Source organism: Diorhabda carinulata, chromosome 3 (assembly GCF_026250575.1).
Source record: "Diorhabda carinulata isolate Delta chromosome 3, icDioCari1.1, whole genome shotgun sequence".
NCBI classification, from domain to species: Eukaryota; Metazoa; Arthropoda; class Insecta; order Coleoptera; family Chrysomelidae; genus Diorhabda; species Diorhabda carinulata.
Window position 1 is genome coordinate 18,551,474 of NC_079462.1, and position 20,279 is coordinate 18,571,752.

Consider the following 20,279-nt stretch of genomic DNA (forward strand, 5'->3'; position numbering starts at 1 on the left):
AGAACGATTTTTTCACGGCCTCCAGAAACAGATATGGCGAATGATAAAGGGACAAAGAAAATAAGTCAATGAGCTCTTCGAGAAAAACTAAATACAAAAGGAAACATGGGTCGAGTACCTCCAAAAACTGTACGGGAATGAAGACGAAAATAGAAACGAACTAAACACTCCTGAAATAACTACAGACGAAGATCTACAGTTTGAATTGACAGAGGCTATCAAACATCTCAAAAACAGAAAATGCCCAGGTCAAGATGGCATAACTAACGAACTACTCAAATACGGGTGAGAAAGACTTGCCAAGCAACTAACAAATCTCATTAACAATTTCGTCAATCAAAAAATCCCAGACGATTGGACAACGAGTACTACGATTCTCGTGTTCAAAAAAAGGAGATAAAAAAATACCATCTAATTATGGAGGAATCAATTTACTGGGTAGCACTTTGAAATTTACAACAAAAGTCATCACAAACAAAATAAACAGTCTTATCATGTTAACAGATGAGCAACAGGGATTTAGATCGGGAAGGTCGTGCACAGATGCGATCTTCGTCATCGGGCAGATCACTGAAAAATCGATTGAGTAGAGGGGACCAGCATTTATGTACTTTATAGATCTACAGAAAGCCTTCGATCGAGTACATCTAAAAGAAGTAGTACATCCACTATACGATAAACAAATCCCTTATGACTTGATGAAAAACATGTGGGATCGAAATATTACAATATTATGTTACGCTGATGATGCTGTTCTAGTTGCAAAAAATGAGGATGATCTTCAAAGGCTTTTAAATCTGTTTAACTGGACAGCTAAATCTTTCAATATGATAATATCTGCGTCCAAAACAAAGTGTATGACCACATCCAAAACTCCGATAAGACGTGAGCTAGTCGTAGACGACCAGATAATTCACCAAGTAATGAAATTTAAATACCTAGGAATCGAGATTTCTGGATTTGGAGACGTAGAGAATGAAGTAAGAAAGCAAACAACTAAAGCCTTAAGAATAGCAGCATGTTTGAACAAACCATATGGCGAAATAAACATATCGGAAAAGAAACCAAATCGAGAATATACAAAACCACGGTAAGACCCATAATGACCTACACCGCAGAGACCCGGCCAGAAACGGCGAAAACCAAAAGAATGATGGAAACAGCAGAGATGAAAGTGCTACGCAGGATAGCCGGAAAAACCCTACTGGACAGGGAAAAAAGTGAGAACATCAGAAGATTACGCAAAATAGATGACGTCAACGAATGGGTTCCATCAAGACAGAAAGAATGGAATGAGCACATAAGTCCTATGGATAACAACACACTGGTCAAGATAGTGCTCATTGGGTCGGAGGAGTACCGGCTGACCCAGAAAAAGGTGTAGCGACAACTTTGAAACAGGATAGGAGGCAAGAATGTCGTAGATAAAGCAGGCGACTACGCTTAATCCACGGAAGAAGAAAAAGTATTCTTAAAGGTATTGCAGCGAAAGTAATCATTTGCAACAATAATGCTGCAAGTTTCCGATGCCACTTTCATTCGACTTGGAACCAACCAATGTTATCCAATGCTGCCATGCCGCTTAAAGAAACTATTCATGTATAACAACAATAATAATGAAGTTATGTTTAAATTTTTACCTGTTGTATTTTTGAACTTGGTTATCAAAAAATTAATACAGTTTTTTGATGTCGAATATGCTATTATTATTGTTAGATAATTTACTATTATAAAAAATAAATAAACTGATTAAAAATAATTGAAGAAATACTATTACACAATAGTGACTGTTAACCTCAATCGATCAAAAGTGAATAGCAATATATCGTCACAAAATATAAGGGGACACAAAAATTCTGTTTTTTCTTCAACTAAGTATATCTGTTATACTAGATAGACGAAGAAACAATCTCATTACAACTACTATCAACTGCCACGAGCTTTCATTAAATAAAATTTACTAATATTTTCAATACCATACATAATTCATTATAATTATTTAAAAGTTGTTTAAAAGTAATATAATTAATGATATTCAGGTCAAAAATTTTTTCGCAAAACTACATTTCAAGGAGAAAGAAAAGATTTAGTAATTCAAAATATTGATAAAAAATTGTATTATTCATTCACATATATTTATGCAAATTATCTTTAATTAAATTTTATGATAAACGAATACGATAATATACATTGAAAATAATGAATACAATAATTACGAACCTAAGCTCAAATGCTTGCCTACCAAACTTTATATAGGAATGTGAGAGCCAGGGGCATTTTAAAAAGAAAACATATGATATATCTTATCTACAACTACATACTCTATAAATTACTAAGAAAATATTGACAATTCGATGGAATAAAATTATTCAATCGTAAGCCAAAATTTCATATTACATTATTTTGGCGTGAGTAGAGGGTGTGAGGGTGCTATAGCGATAACCTTTATCTTTTGCAAACAATATTGGTGCCATTTTGTTCAGTTTATGAATTTGTAGCTTGAGCTATGTTCGTTTTATCTCTGTCACTACTGCTGCGCTATATTATGAATAAATTCGAGTTCAAAATGTCCTACGACGTTGTCTGATGCATAATTGCCTCTTTTTTCCTGTAGCTGCAAATTTATCGTTTATATTTCGTAAATTCATTGATTTTTTCATTCCATGCATCCACGATAATATTGGTCTTCCTATCTTTCTGTTCTTCTGTGGGATTCATTCCATTATTTTGTTTTGGCAATCTCTCCTCCCCCATCCTCTGCACGTGGCCGTACCAAATCAACTGCTTTTCGTCAATATATTCTATAATTGTATGTTTCAGGTTCATTTGCTTTTCTATTGTGTTCCATTTAGTGATTTACTTATTGTTCTTGCTCTGTTTATTCTGTATTTATTCTATTTCTGTATCATCTGTTCCATCTGCGCTAGATTACATTGGAAAAAAATGTTTCTTTCTCTAAATAAAATATTATTTGATGAATTTTATACTGTGGTAAAAATAATTATACTTGATTCCAAGTTTGCTATAGAAACGGTTAGTAATTTTCAAAACTTAGAAAAACCCAAATTTCTGATCTATCCCCCTACTCAAAAATAATAATACCACGAAAATGCCTGGATTCCACGTAATAATTCCATGAAAAAACCCCTTTTTGGAAAGAAGAGTTTTATATCATAATTTTTTACATTTTAATACTCCTCGACATCTGTATCAAAAAATATACTTTCATCTTTTGGCGTATAGTTCCCAGTTCCCGTATCCACGAAGTTTGCGCTGTAATTGTGTATAAAATTTATTGTAGAATCTCGGTATATCTCGGAAACTCCCACATATCAGACATTATAGTAGTTTTGGATTCTATGCACTGACAATGTTTCTTTTTTCCATTTGGGTACGGCATACTAAAACATTCCTCTCTAGACAAACTAAGACGCGTTGTGACGATTGTTGAACCATAAATGCGACGCTAAAATATAACAAACCTTGTTTTAACTACCTTCTGGTTAAACAGCTGTCACAACGCGTCTTAGTTCGTACGTTCTTCAATTGATGAATCATCAATTTTCATAGTTTTTTCAATATTTCCGAATTTTGGATTCTTGCAACAATATCTGAACAAAAATTTCCCTCAAATAATTTTTCCAGTCGATTACATCATTACTCAACCTCAATTCTTGGGTAAATTTCGTACCCAAATACTCATGGTGAAATTTTCTTGGTACAATAAAGTAAATCCATAAAAATTTAGAATGTTGCGATGTTGATACAAATAGCAATAATATAGACTTTATTGATAATAACTAGGCTTACATGGAGAGGATTTTCGTCCAGATCTGTCTTTCCATCTTACACATCTGACACGTCACGAACCAAAACCGTCATTACCCCACCAACATAATCAAGTACTTTGGACTGCCAAATCTGATATGTGGGATGATGAATACGTTAGTTAATGGTGAAATCTTTCGGATTTCTAAAGATTTGGATCGGATCAGATATCTTATACTTGGTTATAATCCTGACCGACCGAAGGACATATCGTAACGACAGTGGTATTGAAAGTGAAGAAAAAAAAGTGACACTATTCGTTTTGTGCATGGTAGACATACTAGAAATGAATGAAAATAAAGGTAGAACAAAATGGGTGAAAAAATGGGCAGAAGGAAGGAATCAATATGGACACATGTTCTTACTTCAAAAACTTCGCGAGGATAAAAATGAATATTACATCGGTTATTACTTCTTTTGTCCACTTCATATTGATCTGATACTCTACGTATCTAGACTGTCGTTGCGTTATAACGGGCAGAAAATTTGAAAGAACTTATAAGCGGAAAACTAGTTCGTTCGAAAATCTTTTTCGTCTATGCCTAGTTAATGACTGATATTCCCTCTCTTATCGAAGATGGATTCTACCCATAAATATAGAAATTAGTAACAATAGCGTTAGATTTATTGAAAATAAAAATAATATTGATTTGTTTAATTTTTATCGATAGATCAAAACATGATTAATATTATATTATATATTAAATAAATTTGATATTTATATTGATATTTAGTTAGCCTAGATCAGTTCCATGCATAAAGAAAATATTGCGTTACCATAGCAACGAACATTAACTTATTAGAAGTGTCAGTGTAAAGTTTGACGTCAAAAAAGTAAACCAGAGTTACGCAATAAATTAAAAGAAAAAATATGTCCACCGAAATTGTGAAAATCGAAAAATTGGAGTATCGAGCCATCATCAAGTAACTGTATTTAAAAAGGTATATTTCATAAGAACGCGTTCATCATATAGTTAACGTCAATTAGGACATGAGAAAAATTGCTGCAAAATGGATTTCCAAATGTTTGAAGGTTGATCAAAAGCGTGCAAGGTTAGAAGCATCGCGTTCGATTTGTGCTCGATTTGAAAACGATGTAGACTTCTTAAACCGAATTATTACTATGGATGAGACTTGGGTACATTTCTACGATCCAGAAACAAAGCAAAAATCATGATTGATTTTTTGGATAATGGTAGAACAATAACTGGAGATTGCTATTCGACATTATTGATCACTCTACGGGAAAAATTTAAAGAGAAAAGATGCGTGAAAGCTATCCAAAGGTGTTTTGTTTTTGCAAGACAACGCCCCTACACACGAATCTCATGTTGCCATGCAAAAAATTCGTGATTTAGGGTTTGAATTACTAGAAACCCCCCTTATTCACCAGATTTGACTCCGTCCTACTATTATCTCTTTCCTTAACTGAAAAAAAGTTTGAAAGGTCGTAAATTTTCTTCCAATGAGGAGGTAATAAAAGCAGTGGAGGTCTAGTTTGCAGAGCAAGAAGAAACATTATTTTTTGATAGGTCTAGAGACGTTGCAGGTTCGCTGTAATAAATGTATCCAATTAAGAGGAGAGTATATTGGGTGCTAAAATATTCTGACATTGAAATTTTGTTTGGTTCTATAGTAGGCTAAGAATTTTTCAATATATCCTCGTAATCTCTATTTTTTGTTTCGAAATATTTCTTTATATCATGAATTTATTAACTTACTAACTAAATAAAAAAAATCAACAACTACAAAATTTTGTAGTGTCTGATATAGAATTTTTGTTTATTTCCTCTACTTAAATTTGAGTGATATTTTGATAATTTAGAGAAATTAATAAAAAATTTCAAATGATAAAGATAAAGAAAATAATTTGTATTTATTAAATCAGAAAATAAGCTATTCGTGCACTAGTGACAATATAATAGCTATTTTACTACACCTGGTATGAACCTTTAGAAGTATTAAAGAAAACAATACTCAACAAAGTGAACAGAGTACATAACATCTCCTCCAGGTGGACCCCAGTCAACTCTTTCTGTAGCCACATTACACATAGAAATCGATTTCTTTGGGGGAAAAATATAAAAAATAAAGATACTTTCACGAATATTCATACATATTCTGAATTAGTCGGAAAATATTTTATCATTTCGGTAAAATAGTCTTAAAAAACATCCGAATCCATGTCCTCGTGGTAATCTTCCGTATGGCACGACTGAAAGGTTAGCAAACCTTCTTTTAAAAATCCCTCTTCGCTTTCAATATGGACGATTATTAGTCTTTTCCCTTTACCTGAAGGCACCGTTGACAGGCCTTCCATGAAAGCTTTGCGAGCACTGGTTATATTTTTGTCTTGCCACATTTTTGGTACTGTATAACCTTCATTAATCCATGTTTCATCAAGATAAAAGATTTTCTTCTGCTCTGTTCCGTACTGCTTTATACTTCTCAAGTATTTTCATCGCCAGCAAACAATTTCATCGCTCTCCAGTAAAAGTGCTTTACGGTTATGCTTTTCCGAGGCAAAATCCATAGTTCTGAAATTGGTCTATAAAACTTTTTTAGCTATCAACTGAATACTGTCATCCTGGCCAGGCTCCATTAAAATCTTATCTAGGGTGGGTATTTATTTTTTAAAATAAATAAGTAGTGAACTTTTCTTCGAATTACACTTTTGGTGTCTTCATCAAGGACTTTTACTGGTCTGCCTGGACTTTTCTTGGGAGGTTCCACTTGGCCAGCTATCTTTCTCCCTCGCAATAATTTAAAAATGGTGGACTCTCCAACTCCAGTCATTCGGGAACATCGTTTCTTGTACAGTAAATTTCGGGTAATCGTATTTTATGCAATCGTATACATTTAAAATAATAAGTTTTTCATTCACTGATAGTGGAGAATTATTGGAACATCTTTTCGTTGGTGTAAATGTCGCCATTTTATTATTAATTTTATAATACTGTAAACACTGTTTACGGCTTAACAGCAAATACTACAGCGATAAACTAAACAAATATACTTATAAAAGTCTAAAAATTTTAGGTAAGGCACCATTGCCCTTACGGCGCATGGTTAAGCCGAATCTGAAATAGGGTTGGAATTAGGCAGAGGTACTGATAGAAGGTTAAACGGTGCCTGTTAACCGCAAAACTTTATAATCTACTACCTAAGTAATCCCTACAGTAAGACCTACACCTATGGCCGACACCGAAATTGAGTCGAACTGGACGGAATTCCCCATTTTATTGCTCTATACTTTTCTGAAATAGACTATAATACTGGTGGATGTTGATGGTTGACTCCCCCTGTTGGTAACCTATAATTTTGTATGAAAATTATATTTTGTGCTAACGAATTTTGAAAGAATGGAAAATAAATTTTGAATTTTCAAACATTCTGTACTTATTTTCAAAATGAATCATCGCGACAAAATTAGTTTCAAAATATGCCCATTTTTTTATCTAATTAGAAAACACCCTCTACAATATTTCATTTATTCATAAATCTAGCTAAGAGCTTTGGTATTTACTATAGTTCTGATTTAAACGATACTCAACAGCAACACCTTGTCACTAATTTCCAATATTAACTTACACTAGCTTGTACTTGATTGTATTTATCTCTAGTCTTATTGTATGTTGATTCGAAATTGAATGAACATTTTGAAATGAAAATGATTTATATATAGTGGTAGTGAAGTAGCAAAAAAAATTCCGATGCCGCATCCCTTTAAATTTGTCGAAAAAATATATTTCTTATCTATAAAGAAAACCACTAAAATAAAATTTCTTTTATTCTTTTGACCATTACCTGCGAGCCGCGTGCCGCGTGCCGACTGTGATATATATAGTCTATAGTCAGCACGTTTTTTTCAAAGGTTTCGCCTCTGGTACCTCCTTTAAATTTTTTTCGCCGTTCCAACTGACATCCTAAAGACTATACGTACATAAATAAGCCGCCGCGCCGCACACAGGAACCAAACATACTTGTGTCAAAAATATGGCCCTTAGTTTTTTTTATATAGAAATTTCAATTTTTTATGCCGCATTACCGGCTCTGCCATGAACAACACAACTGAGCACTAACTTTTCATTTTTCTTCTTTCAAAAAATAGCTGATTGTTATAATTAAATGTGGCCGACCCTTATTTTGGCCACCCATGTGCTATGCACGCGCTGCATACCTTCTAGGATTTGCTTCATTAATTCATTAAGACTTAACTATTTTTAACTTGAAAACTCGTTAAATGTGTTATTATAATATGTCATTTATACAAACACTTGATCAAGACTACTCGTAATACGCTCTGTTATATTCTACCATAAGTTAATCATACTTCAGGCTTCTCTCTACGTTTCAAGTGCTAACACTCTCCTTTCATACTTCCATGTTACGTTATGCTAAAACTTTTCCGAAGACTTACTACGTATATATACTACGTTAATACTACGTATTAACAACTTTAAAATGCATCAAGCAACTATTTCAATATAAAATATAAATTCAAAAAAACAAAAAAAATCAGAAATGTCTCACGTAAATGAAAACTACTTTGGATATTTCGAACGACGTCTGTTTTTTAAGTAATGGTTCGATAATGCGTTATCAAAATTTCCTGAATAAATATTAATAGTACACAGTCTCAGCTATTTGCACAGCAAAAAACTCGAAATGTTTATTTAGCGACTGGGAGCAGGTTGGTCTGGATGTGAACTTCTATTAATGTATATTATTAATCATTAATCTCCCATGGCATCAGGTGAATATGGAATTGACATTTTTTGAACAGTTGTAGTGTCTTTACCTCATCAAAATATTTTTTTTAGTTCACATTCCATGTTTTCTGATTTAAATGTTAATTATAAAATTATGAAATGAAATATGTTCAGATGCCTTACGATAAAATAATTATTCTTTAAAAGTTTTTTTTAATAATGTATGAGGGCCCACATATCACTCTTTATAATGCAATTTTCATATATCCTTGACTATATACATATATATATTTGTCGATGATGGAAATCACAAGATATAGAGCCAGGATGGAATACTTGAAGCTATTTTTATTGTTTTCGTCATATCTTTTTGTTGCAACTACAAAAATTTATGAAGACGAAACAGGCACTTTGAATTATTACATTAATTTGATCAACAATAGTGTTCGAGAAGCCACTAACTACGTATTACCCACAGATGCACGCATGTACCGACCTACTGATAATGTTATATACAGTAAGAATAATTAATTTAATTTAATTTTTGGAAACTTATTTATAGGTTTTTGCACATAAATCTATGACACGCAAATGGTTTTGTAAGATTCCAAATAAATGAATAAAACAGCTTTGATTTTGATGTATTTTGGTTTTGTGATGTGTTCTAATAGTGAATATAAGCAATTATATAAATAATTGGGAAACAATGTGAGAAATGTAATTATAAAAATTGACGAATTATTTGTTAACGAAAATAAAAATGATCGTACTTCAAAGGTCAGCAAGTACAAAGTTTGTATTGAAATTTCTACATGTAAATAATCTTGCCATGTTTTATGTTAAACTTACTATGGAACGGAAGTCACTCCTGTCATATAAGAGTAGTCTTACTTACAAAACCATTCGAGTCTATTTATGCAACGAAACCTTCTTCTTCTATTCTTTCCTTAAGACTTAGTATTGTTTCATCCTCTATTTAGCTTCTTGAGAAGTAGATGTCCAGCTTTCGTGCAATCTCTTTGGAGGTTAGCCCTGAGGTCTCCTTGAAAGTGGTTTTTAATCCTTCGCCTATTTAAGCCTATCGATCTGCCGTCATTCTCTCGACGTAGTCTCTCTAATATCGTCGTCTCGATCTCGTGAATCGTATAAACTATATCCCGAATTTTCGGAACTTCTCTTATAGCTTTGCTTCTTATTTGACCTCCTTTGATATTTTTCAATGTTTTTATTTTTCCTACCCTCATCTTCGTTCATGTTGTGTCCGCTCGAGTTTCCTCTGCAAATTTGAGTAAAGGTCGATTGTTTTGTGTATGCAGACTTTACTATCGGTGGACATCTATTTGTTTTTCCATATGAGGTCTCACAGATAGCCGGAGATTCTTGATGCTTTATGGGGTACGTACTTCTTCTTCTACTTCTGATTGTAAGTTTTTAGCGTTTGTGACCTCGACTCCTAAGTATGTACATTGAATACACGGGTGAATAGGGTTGTCGTTCACAGCTAGTTTACATCTTATAGGCTCTTTTGTTATTACCAATGATTCTGTTTTTTCTACAGATATTTGTAGGTTTTCGGCTGTTGTTTGGAACTTATATTGCAAACACTGTAGGTCATCTTCGTTCTTGGCTATCAAGATTGCATCGTCTGCGTAGCATAATAACTTCATTGATTTTCGTCTCATCTTGTATCCACCAGAAACTTATTTTACGCTATTTATTGTTTTATCCATAATTAAATTGAACAAGAATAGGCTCAGACTGTCACCTTGTCGAATTCCTGTTAGTATTGCAGTTTGTTCGGTAATGAAACCTTATGCTCAAATAATTTCTGAATTTGTCTGCTTTTGATAGTAGCCGAATTAACATATTACGTTGTATTTGCATGTTTGACCCTTTCTTACAGATTCCGGTTCAAAAATAATAAATCCGCAGTAACAAGGGGCTCTTCTTAATCCGAGGTCCCTGGGGGACACCTAAATGCCCGCTGATATCTTCACCTCTGTGATTTTTTCCAGGTAATTCGCTTAGATAATTGTGAGCAGAATTAACGTGGATGACGAGCTAATATCAAATGAAAAGTTTCCTGCCTAACCGAGAAACAAAACATTTTTCAAATGAAACCATTTTTGCCTTTTTTCCGAGCAGGTTCGCATTTTGCAATCCGCTGTATTGGCTATTTTTCAGTGGTGTTAGATGTAACTTTCACCTATTATGTTTGAATAGAGGCAAAAAGCCGCATCAATAAGGCCCATCAATAACTATCTTCTGTTTCTTTTCAGTTCAATGGGACCGTTCCCTGTTTAATTCCGAATATTTTACCTCCCCTTGAGTTTTCGTTGAGACGCTTTCTTGGTCTGCCTAGTGGTCTCCATATGTTTGATTTCTAGTTTTTAGTCCATCTGTTTTCTGATCTTCTATCTACATGATTTCTCGTACCTGGTTTACGTTCTTTCGCCCATCTCACCATATCCTTGTGACGGTTGTTGAACCAAAAAAAATCGTTAAAGACTAATAAGGTTAATTGGAAGCCAAGATAATTCAAAAACGTGTAATTCGAGTAGATTAATAGATAAGAATTAAGTATTACTTGTTATTGAATGTGTAAGTTAAAAATATACCAGTGATTTTGAGGATATAGTTTTATTAAATTTCCACTGATTGAAGGACCCTCATCTTCAATCATTATAACCTGAATTCCTAGTTCTTTTTCAATATCCTGATTTCTTATACTATCTCCGAAACTGACTCCCTTAATTGTTGTTAACGTTTTAACCTCAATCGTCTTCATTATTCTGTAGTTAATGTTTCAGCTCTCGTTTCTCCCTCTTTTTCTCTCTCTCAAATATCCGCTGACCCTTGATGCGTTTATCGCTCGAGTTCGTGTTTCTTCTATCAAATACAGCTCTCACTTAAAGTAGCTACTTTGAGGTGATTGAATTTCATTTTTTGCTGTATAGATATTATGTTGTTGTCGAAAGCCACTTTACATCTAACAGGAACTTTGGCTATGACCATTGATTTGATCTTTTTAGTTAAGATTTTTATATTATTATATTCATATGTTTTCTTCATTCTATATAGTAGGCCCAGTAGGTCAAGTGTTTCATCAGCAGCATATTAAATCACTTTTAATGATCGATTCTTTAGTCTGTATTTTGCGTTGACTTAAGCGACAAAGTATCCCAACCTGTCGTATCCCGGACATAATTTGTACTTTTCTCCCCGTCCCGTTCTGATTTTAATTCTTGTTACATTTTAAGTTTTCTTTAGATATTCATTATTTATATTGTTATCTAGGATTTTTAATACGTTCCTCAATCGTATTCTATCAGAGTCTTTGTTGAGGTCAACAAAACATACAAATGTGGGCTTGACGTTTTATATATTGCATCGACCGTCGATATGTTCTTTCTGTACTCCCGTTCTTCCATCATTGGAATTTCATTTTTATATAACTGATATAAAAAGTTCTTTTTAATACTCGTGAGATTTTGTGATGAAATACCAAAGTGTACTCTTTTTTTAGAAATATTAAATGTATCAGATTTAAAAAAAAACTTCAAAATAACATTGCTATTTTGAGGGTTGTTTTTTGAGCTTGGAATGCATATTTAGAAGAGTATATTTTGATGTTTTATTGCCACAAGTCTACAGAAATTATACATAAAAATTATTCTTTTTCGACCAATGATTTCTTTTCAAATTACTAGCATGGAAAATTTCCTGAACATGTCGTTGATATTAGCAAATTCGGTGGTACGACACAGACAATTATACTTTTTTCAAAATTAGACATCCGTCATTAATATACAGGTTACTGCTTAAGCGTTCTTAAGTGAAAATTTTACTAAACAATTTTACCAACCATAAAAATAAATATTAAGTTACTTTACTTACAGTAAGTAAATTACATTTGAGGTCAGCATTTGATATGGTAAATTGTAATTCTTCTTTTTCCAGATTATGGTACTTACGATTTTGTAATCATTGGCGCGGGATCAAGTGGCACAGTACTAGCAAATAGGTTATCAGAAATAACATCATGGAAAATTCTTTTAATAGAAGCTGGTGATTTCTCTGATGGAGGCTTGATAAACATTCCTGCTTATTACAACTACCATGCCAAATCTAAATATAATTGGGCCTATACATCTGTTCCTCAAAAAAACTCTTGTCTTGGTAAGAAACAATTATTTTATCTTTATCTCATCACAGTTTATCGTGATGATATAAATTTAAACTCACTTTTTACCTCTAATTTATTTATATAACCAAATCATATTTTAAATACTAATTTATATATACTGCTCTCGATTCGTATTTTCGTTTCTCGTACCTATTAACACATCTCGTGCTTATATTGTGAAGTTGAATCGTGAGAATTTGATTTCAAATATAATGTTCTAAGAAGGTTGCTACATGAGTTTTGTGATATACTAATAGAAACAAGTACTTATAATTGGATATGACTTTATTGTTCTTTAAAACCAATTGTCGAGGCATTTTTTCCATTATGATTGAGGTGCCTCCAAATCATGTGATTTGAACGCATTAACCGCTTCTTCAGGTGTAGAAAAACGTTGACCTTGTAATTTATTTTTGATCTGCGGGAAAAAGAAGAAATCAGTGGATGCCCAATAAAGAATGTACGGCAGATGATGCTTTGACTGAGCTGATGTGGGAGAGCTCGCACTGTCGTAGTGGAGAATGATCCGTCTTCTAGGATTGGTTTCCCTGAATATATGAACACTTCTGGCAAACAAATCCTGGTGTATCATTCAGAATTGACCTCTCTACAGTGCTCTGATGGAACGATGGAGACATGTTCCATTATTCCGTAACGTAACCATTTGCTTCGAAGTACTTTGTGTGCAAACAACTTTTGATGGATTTGGTTCATCTTAAAAGATTCATAAAGTCGATTATTGTATAGTTTCGGGCTCATATGCATAAAGCGATGAATTGTCGCCTGTCACAACCTTATAGACGTCGATGAACCGCCATTGAATTTTTTCAGCATTTATTTGCATCAATCGACACAAGCTTTTTTTTAGAGATTATCAAACTCTGAGGTATCCGACATGAATAAATCTTTTTGACACCAAAAGTCAAAGCGAGTTGACCGGTACAATGTTGTTGCTTTAATTCACGTCGAAAGTCATAGAAAATCATCGCACGAAAATATTCAAGATTTAATCCCATTTTTCAAATATCTGTGAATAACTCAAGTAGTACTCGTATGACAACACGTTCTTAGTACGGTCACCTTTAAAAATTTATGCTGGAAATGTCATATTTACATCCAGTGTTGCAATATCTCAAAACTTAAGTAGTAACCCTTGTATTAAACAGGTTGCACTAATTTATTGCTCTATTAATAAATTCTTATCTTTAACGGCTATATAATAAATAACTATAACATAATAAAAAATTAGTTTGGGAATGTTATGAAGTAAACATTTTTATTTCATAAACAAGAAAATAATAATTTACTAACAGTTCAAGGCGCGATTGCAACAAGAGTTTGAATTGACTTTGCTTGTTAATATTTATTCTTGAAAAAAATGAATTTATTGAATAATAATACTTTTCACGTTAATCTTGGTACAAGAATGAATTGAATAAAATAGATACTGATGATAACAAACTTGTTAAAGTATATTGTGAGCATATAGCTACGGAAGTGAAAACGAAAATTATTCTTATAGGAACTATTACTTTCTAATAACTAGCTGGAAAATACAACACTATTGAGGAAAGTTGAAATTCAATGTCATGGATAATAACAAACAATGCGATAAAGCTGAAATTATTAAAAAATGGTTGTCATATGTGAAAAAATAGTAAATAAATTTAGTAATTTCATAAAGTGTGGAAGTTTGATGTATATAGTGAGTTTTAAAACAATGGAATAAGTTTAAAACGTCCACACTTTAAGGTATTTCTATGTTTATTCACTTTTTAACTAATTTTTCACTCATTAGACCAACATTTGATAAAATCATCACATCTACCTTCTTTTTGTTCCTACATGTTTACAGTATACTATTTTAACTGTGTTACTATCAGCATTTATTTATTAATTTATTATTCAAATCAAATTTAAATCAATCTCAAAAACCAAGATTGACGCCAAAAATAACTTTTTTATTCAAGTTCTTAATGAGATACGAGCTATCACCCTTAGGATTTAAGCCGCATTCACGAGTCATTGAACTATCAAAGCTATTTTACATTTAAAACCTCATTTGGGAAAAATAATATAAAATTTTTTCACTGAATATCTTGCCGTCAAATGCTTACTTTAGTAATAATGGTCGTTTCTATTTATTGCAGGCAATCCAAACAAATCCTGTTCCATAGATTGTGGTAAAGGAGTAGGAGGTGGAACATTAATAAATGGATACGTCTATTCTCGTGGTCCACGCGAACAATACAATAATTTAGCTAAAGTGATTGATGATCCATCTTGGAACTTTGATAGTTTACTGCGGTACTTTAAAAAAACTGAATATTTTCATTGGAACGAACCAGAACTACCAATAAATATTTCATATCACGGGCAAGTTGGTTTATTGAGTGTTCAAAACGCGCTGTACAATGAAAAATTTGCTAAACCATTTTTTGAAGCAAACAAGGAACTAGGTTATTCAACAGTTGATTACAACGGATCTAGTATGATCGGCTCTTCTATCATTCAACAATTCATCAAATTTGGTAATAGAGAAGATTTTGGAAACGTTTTCATAACTCCATTCCTTGGGAGGTCTAGTTTGGAAGTTACTACAAGAAGTTATGTCATAAAAATTGAGATTAATAACGTGACCAAAATAGCAGAAAGTGTTTTATTTACTAAAAATGGGATAATTTATCGAGCGAAAGCCTCAAAGGAGGTCCTATTATCAGGCGGAACTGTAGCCAGTCCTCAAATTCTCATGCTTTCGGGAATAGGACCAAAAAATCATTTAGAGTCTTTAGGCATTGATGTAATTCAAAATTTAGAAGTAGGAAGTCGATATAAAGATCATGCTATTGTAACAATACCATTTTCTACTGATGTTAAATTGCAAGAGACGCCTTTCCCTGTAAAATTAGTACAATACTTACAAGGTTACGGTGATCTAACAGCTGCTACTCGCTCTCAAATTCTGGGCTTTTTTCAAATAAATAGGAATATCAGTAACATACCAGATTTTGAAATATTTTCCTATATTGGTCAAAACCTATCGGCGACAATACAGTCGGAAGTTCAAACTGTTAAAAACACGAATATTTCATTTGTATTATCGTATTTTGGCTCGAAATCAACAGGTTCACTCCGATTAAAAAGCAATAATCCCTACGAGTACCCATTAATAGACCCTAATTTACTTTCCGACGCTAATAACGAGGATATAGATGGATTGTACCGCAGTTTAAAATATGTCTTCAAGCTCGTGGATACTAAGCCGTACAAAAAATATAATTTAAAGTTTTTAGATGACCGTCCTCCGGAATGTGCAGTTTATCAATACAATTCCAAAGATTACTGGCAATGCTATTTAAAACAAGGTAGTATAAATGGACTGCATATGACAGGTACATGTGTTATGGGTACTGATCCATCGGAAGGGGCAGTCATAGATTCAAATTTAAAAGTTTACGGAATACAAAATCTGAGGGTTGTCGATTCCAGTATTTTCCCTGAACCCATAGTAGGACATTCGACTATTCCATGTGCAATGGTAGCCGAAAAAATAAGTGATGTGATAAAAACTGAGTATGGACAAACTGTATTTTTAGACTGAATGTTATAAAAACATATTTTGTATCTGCTAATTTTTTATTTTCTTTTCTATGTAAACCTCAACTTTTTGGTGAAGAAATTTTCTTGGAAACTTTGTTCAAATTGAATTAATCTCAGTGACAAATGCGTGAATTATCAATCGCTTAGCATGATGTTTTAAATAAGAAAAAACTCCGTTTTTTCTATATTATCACATACACAATAACACAACCCACCGATAAATGTAATTGGTCTATATACATTAGAAATAAAAAATAAATTTCGCGAGAAGATATTTCATTTTTTGTAATCATGTTTTTTCTACATCCGTTATAACATTCACGTTTTTTTTTCATTCATAAAGGATGTAATTTCTGAATCGGTCAAAAAGCGTGACAAAAAGTACCGAAGCGGTTCATCTTTTCACGTAATAATAATAATATTGTTTTTTTCAAAATAGTGGACTGTGAACACTTTCTTTCTTATGTCAATTCGTTTCTGCTTTGAACTGTCACAATTTTATTTCTTGATATTCGTTCAAGAAAATCCGTTTTGTGTCTAATTAAAAGGTGTGTAGTATTATTATTAGTGATGGGAGAAGATTCATAGTCGCTGAAGTTGCCGATTCATAAACATCTTCTGGTGTGCAGTTTAAACTTTCTTCACTATTACTCTCCAATGAAATGAGACGTCAAAATTATAACCACGTGAATAATATAGTAATACAGTCCATCCGTGAAGCGTATAGAAGCAGAAGAAGGTACAAGAACACGAAAAATACCAACTGGTCAACAGAATTCTACCATATAGCTACAAAGTGGGCGTTTCAGGAAGTTAGATTTACAAAACAGTTTCACTACTACGCCTACCTGTTAGGTAGAGAGACATGGTCTGGGTGAACGTTTTGCCTAAATCGGGGAGAAATTTACTGTGTTGAAAGCACGGATTGTGCTAGGTTCTAATGTTGAATCAATATTCCGTCAATCGTTTCCCAAATAAGAAATTGACTCGAGGTAGCTACTGTTTGTTTACATACTATCGAAGAAAGAAAAACGGAAAGTATTTGGGTTCAACCTTCAGAAAGGCCCAGCTTCTTTAATATTTTCAAAATGCAAGATGATATTAAAAAGGTTTTTTAAAAGTATGTGGCCTCATTGACGAACTTATAGCGAAGACAAATGGTTGAAGCACAATATACCAACATGAGAAACTATTTTACAAACAAATCTTCAACTGTCCTCGGTTTTGTTTATATATATATATATATATATATATATATATATATATATATATATAAATATATACTTAAGAGTCTACATTTACATCTACATCTATCTGTATGTCATACTTAAACACAAAGATACTTCGAAGCACACTGTGCTAGGATGGAAGAGAGACTGACGTGTTGTACAGGAGCCAGGTTGTGTGTTCACTTCCATCCATAAATCTTAGTACCTCTTACTGTAGTTCAACTCTTCCCGGATCTGGGCGTTTGCCTGGATCGTGTCCCTGGCGCTACTATTGTTACAAAATCACCCAATGATATAGACAGCAGAGCCGGTTCTGTTCTAATATATAAGCTAAAGTTTGGCGAGTGCCAACAATGTTTTTCAGCTGCTTTTCAGCGATATTTCAGCCGAAAGATTTTGGGAATCACAACTATATACCAGGGACAAAGTAATTGTATCTACATCAAACTTATGGATAATGCCCCGTTACAAGGAACCACAACATTGCATCCAGACGTACAAAAGTCACAAAGACATTTTTAATAATAATAATTAGCGAGTGCGAATATTTCGAATGACCTATTTACATAATGCTTTCGTGATTGTTTTTATAAATACAATTTCTAAGAAAGTTTCTTCATTTGTTAACGGAAAACCAGAGACTTCAGAAGTCCTATAAAATGCTTTTGGGTATATAAAGCTATAATCTAAAAGCCGTAGTTAGACAACAAGTTTATGTTACTTGATGGTGAACATCGAAAAATTGAGATATGAGTTTAGAAGTATATTGGAAAAAATAAGATGATAAGTGTTAGTGAATAGGTTAGTGCGTAAGTAGCATTACACTATGTTTTCTTTGAGTGCTGACCATTATTGTCAATGTTGAAGCTGGTGCAGAAAACGTCAGCAGTTATTGCTCCTGGAATCGGACTAGATAACCTAGATCATTTTTGCGACATCTGCTTGGTTGCAGATATTTCTAACGAATTTGAACTAAACTATTGAACTGAATCGTATATTGTTGATTCAAGTAATTCATTATACTTCTAGCGTTCTCATGATTATACAATACATCTAGTATAATCACATCAATACGTATATTTATTTGTTCAAGCATAACAGTTAACTGAACATTTCGGATGAATTTTGTTCATTTTACATCGAATTATCTGTGGTAAATAATAATACACAGCTGTTGAAATTGTCTTTATTTTGGTAATATAAATATATGATTGATATTTCCACAATCAACACAAAAAGAAAAAAAATTGAGTTTAAATAAACTATAACATAAAGTAGTTGTAATTATTTGTTTATTATTATTAATAAGTCAACAAAACGATATTAAACCTTGTATACTTGGTAAAACAATAACTCGAATACCCAGTAACATTATTTTATTTCTAAAATGTGTACGAGTTCGATTTGATAGACGAGTTAAGATGCTGTCAACGTTATGGTTAGTTTTTGTCATATGCCTGATGTCACTTGTCAAACTTTTATATAAATTTTGTTAATAAATGTTATGGATGAGTTCCTATATAAAATATATTTACATCATACGAAATACATAAGATTTTGTTTTCATTCCACTCTCATATTTTTATTATTTATATTATCAACGTCAAGCATCGATTTGTATAACAGCCAAATAGATATGAAAGAATCTGCAAATATTGTTGTTCAAGGTAGGGGTTTGAAGCAACATATCAATATTTCAAGAAATTGTACCAAACAAAGACTGTGATGGCTTTATTATCATAATCGTCATATATTTCACAGTGGAGCAAAAGGCACCTGTAGGTGTTTCGGCAACTGTGATAAAATGCCATCCTTTTATATAATTGAATAATAGGCATTTCGGTACACGGCGCGCGGTGCAACGCCGGAGCAGCGAGGTGAGAGCGGTGCGATAAAACCTTGACGTGAACGTATCTGAGCGAGTGGCAGCAGCGCTCTTGAGCGCGATCGCCGTCTTGCTGTCCGGTTATCTCTCGATATCTGAACTATCATGTACAAAAAGTAATGATATCTTATCAAAAACATAAATGTGAAATGAGAGTTCAATATTATGATATATGCCTTGTTTGTTGATATCAACGACACAAGAAGTGGGATATAAATCGGTGCCAAGTTCAATGGTCAATCCTGAAATTTATTTATAATTACATAAAATATCGTTTCTTCTTATATCTTATAATATATTGCAGCCTAAGGTTTGGCTAGTTTTCATATACGAATTATATTACAGCATTCGCAAGTTCTAAACCTGTTACTTGTCGGTCCTTATTTTATTATTCTGAAAATTTGCAACTGACTTTTTGACCCTACTTTTAACGATCTGATTCTGAATTTGAACTTTGTACACTTGTCAAAGACTGCTGACAATGTGAAAATTCGATAAAAATATCTTATTGTTTTGATTAGATTCTGAATGAAGATAGAATATACAAAAAAATTTTTAAATAAAAGTTATCATATTTGCACAGATACATTTCTAAAATATTTTGAGGTTCAGTTCAGTATATGCGTGACAACTTGAAGTAAATTTTTCTTAAATAGGACACCCTGTGTATTTGTTTACTATCGAATTTAGTGTAAAATTCTGCATCTAGCCCTGTCTTTTTTTCCCATAAATTGTGACGTTGCCAAGTTAGAGCGAAAAATAGGATAAGAACTGTTTACTCGCACAAAGGATTTATCTACAGAAAAAATTCCGGATAGAAGACAGCCAAGAAAAGAGAC

General features: G+C 32.8%; 2 protein-coding genes across 2 annotated transcripts; both read left to right on the plus strand.

Moving 5' to 3' along the window:
• Window positions 1–605: 605 nt before the first annotated feature.
• Window positions 606–1,094, plus strand: LOC130891569 (uncharacterized). Its single transcript, XM_057796393.1, has one exon. The coding sequence runs from the start codon at window positions 606–608 to the stop codon at window positions 1,092–1,094; it is 489 nt and encodes a 162-aa protein (XP_057652376.1).
• Window positions 1,095–1,102: 8 nt separating this feature from the next.
• LOC130891570 (glucose dehydrogenase [FAD, quinone]-like) lies at window positions 1,103–16,358 on the plus strand. The gene is made up of 3 exons (XM_057796395.1): window positions 1,103–1,220; window positions 12,501–12,719; window positions 14,877–16,358. The coding sequence occupies exons 1-3, from the start codon at window positions 1,103–1,105 to the stop codon at window positions 16,325–16,327; spliced, it is 1,788 nt and encodes a 595-aa protein (XP_057652378.1). The 3' UTR covers window positions 16,328–16,358.
• Window positions 16,359–20,279: the final 3,921 nt, after the last annotated feature.

Excerpts from the sequence above, each read along its gene's own strand:
- LOC130891569 (XM_057796393.1), top strand. The coding sequence starts at position 606 with ATGTACTTTATAGATCTACAGAAAGCCTTCGATCGAGTACATCTAAAA.
- LOC130891570 (XM_057796395.1), top strand. The coding sequence starts at position 1,103 with ATGACCTACACCGCAGAGACCCGGCCAGAAACGGCGAAAACCAAAAGA. Across the intron at positions 1,221-12,500 it reads CCTACTGGACAGGGAAAAAA|ATTATGGTACTTACGATTTT; the intron begins GTGAGAACATCA and ends TTCTTTTTCCAG. Across the intron at positions 12,720-14,876 it reads TCAAAAAAACTCTTGTCTTG|GCAATCCAAACAAATCCTGT; the intron begins GTAAGAAACAAT and ends TATTTATTGCAG.